Raw genomic sequence first — 2,296 nt, forward strand, 5'->3', positions numbered from 1 at the left:
AGAAGAAGAAGAAGAAGAAGAAGAAGAAGAAGAAGAAGAAGAAGAAGAAGAAGGAGAAGGAGGAGAAGGCCTATCACTATCCGTCTGTCTGTCTGTCTGTCTTTCCCAGTTAATTTATTATTCCATAACTTGCTGTGCATTTTTATTTCATTTCGTACATTCAAAGCACAATATCCTGCTGCCTTAAAAAAAGAAAAAAGCTCAGCAACATTCGTTCAGTCAGAGAGGGTTTACAGTAATATTACTGTAAACTCTCTGGTTCAGTCCGCACAAGGTCTAGAATCTATAGCTTCAGGTTCCATCTGTTGCAGTTGCAAGGTAACTGGCGTTGGCTAGTTCGTGTTTTCTCGGCCCCGCTCTACTTCTCATTCACACGCCCTTCAACCATAGAGTTTACTTCAACTAATAATGCATTATTATGCGGTTTCGTGACTTGAACAGAATTAGTACATCATGTGTTTGCAGAGATCGCTTACCGGGAAAGAAGAAAAAAAAATCCGTGATCTTTAGAAGATGGCACTTTATTTTTCTTCCTCAGTTCTATTTTGTGCATACACTTTCCCTCCGTCTTCTCTTCGTGGAAACTTCTTGTAACCCCCTCCCCCCTCCTTAAACCATCCCCATCCCCAGCCTGGTCTTGCTCTACCTCTATTTCTTTTTGTTCGTACCCACGAACAAGCAATAACTTCCTCTCTGTAATTATGTTGAATAACTGCGACACAAAAACATGTTATTACGAAGGTGGGGCATTTATTGAAAGAACACTGGGCTTGAGTTGTAGCTGTTTATTACAACTTTACAGTGAGATCAACACGTATGTCACACCACTCTCGGGTTCATTCTTCGAGCTTCTGTTTGTTGGTAGGCATTTGTTTGTAGGCCTAACCGTTTTAACGGTAACAGCACGAAAGTACTCGAAACACAAAAACGGCCGGTCTCCTGGTAAGAATAGAAATATAATAATACACAGAGCCAAGGCAAACGCTCTCTCTCTCTCTCTCTCTCTCTCTCTCTCTCTCTCTCTCTCTCTCTCTCTCTCTCTCTCTCTCTCTCTCTCTCTCTCATTCAAGTGAGTGTTCTTCTGATCACATCACCTACAGTGATACCAATGCTATCAGGGAAAGATAAGGAGGGGGAGGGGGGGTGTAACATACTAGCTGTGTGGGCTGTGGCAAGCTGGCTACACAATTGGGTGAATAACTATTTCCACCAGCTCTCTCTAAATAATATGCAGATGAGACGACTCTATCTGATCGTGGCATACACACATCTGTTTCGTCGCTCTCACTGTTTTCTTTCTCGGGGATCAGTGATAGTGATACGAAAGGTCACTATCCTCACAACCTAAACTGGATGTTTTTCAGCGAGCAAGGTTACTAGCCTAGCCTAGCTAGCAATGCCTGAAGGCCGTCCCTTTTCTCCTCCCAGGTCCTCTTCTCCGGGGGTTATGGCGTGGAAGAAAAGGATACACAGGAGCCGGTCACTGATAACACCGTGTTCGGCATCGCCTCAGTATCCAAAGGGTTTGCGGCCACTCTCCTTGTGAAGCTGCTCTATGAGAAAACCAAGTAGGTGGATTAACGAGGATGTGCACATTTTATCCGAGTCGAAAATGTAGTAGCCTATCACGGTTTGCCGACCAAATATCATTGAAAGCAATTGGACGTTGGGCGGGTTTTATAATTCTCAATGAATTGAGGTTTAAAAAACTACATGTCACGATGCACAATGTGCACATTACCTTTGTAAATACTGCACATTGTAAAAGGTTTCCGAAGCGGGGTGTATTACAGCTGCTCGAAAAGTATGTTGAAAAATAAAACTAAACAACAACAACAACAATAACAACAAAACAACATCCTCATCATCAACAACAATAATAACAACAACAACAACCAATGCCTAAAGTCTACCAGGGGTTTCAGAAATTATCCTAACTGGAGAGGGTTATAAAGTCTCTTCCAAGTAATCTACTTACAATGACAACATGAAAGGGTTTAAGGGATTATGATGAGGAACTATCTTAATAATAACGTCAAAGACAAACTTTATCCTTCTTTAGTGAAATTAATCTTTTTTTTTGTTTACTGGATTATTATAATGACAAGAATGGTGGTGATGTTATTATGAGTATGATAAGATAAGATAAGATAAGATAACACTTAAATCCCAGAGGAAAATTTTCTTGGCTGTACAGGACTGTAAAAACACTTACTCACAACCGTCGTACTCTCTCTCTCTCTCTCGCTCTCTCTATCTCTCCCTCTCTCTCTCTCTCTCTCTCTCTCTCTCTCTG

The 2,296-nt window shown here is 41.5% G+C and overlaps 1 protein-coding gene across 1 annotated transcript in view; it reads left to right on the forward strand.

The window, feature by feature from the left end:
* Positions 1 to 1,428: 1,428 nt before the first annotated feature.
* LOC101857757 (protein flp) overlaps positions 1,429 to 2,296 on the forward strand; it is a gene marked incomplete at its 5' end in the record, with an annotated part of 8,864 nt that continues 7,996 nt past the window's right edge. The window contains 1 exon segment of the mRNA XM_005089451.2: positions 1,429 to 1,568. Within this exon segment, the coding sequence (XP_005089508.2) occupies positions 1,429 to 1,568 (140 nt within the window).

The sequence above is a fragment of the Aplysia californica genome, unplaced genomic scaffold (assembly GCF_000002075.1).
Source record: "Aplysia californica isolate F4 #8 unplaced genomic scaffold, AplCal3.0 scaffold00006, whole genome shotgun sequence".
Lineage (NCBI taxonomy): Eukaryota > Metazoa > Mollusca > Gastropoda > Aplysiida > Aplysiidae > Aplysia > Aplysia californica.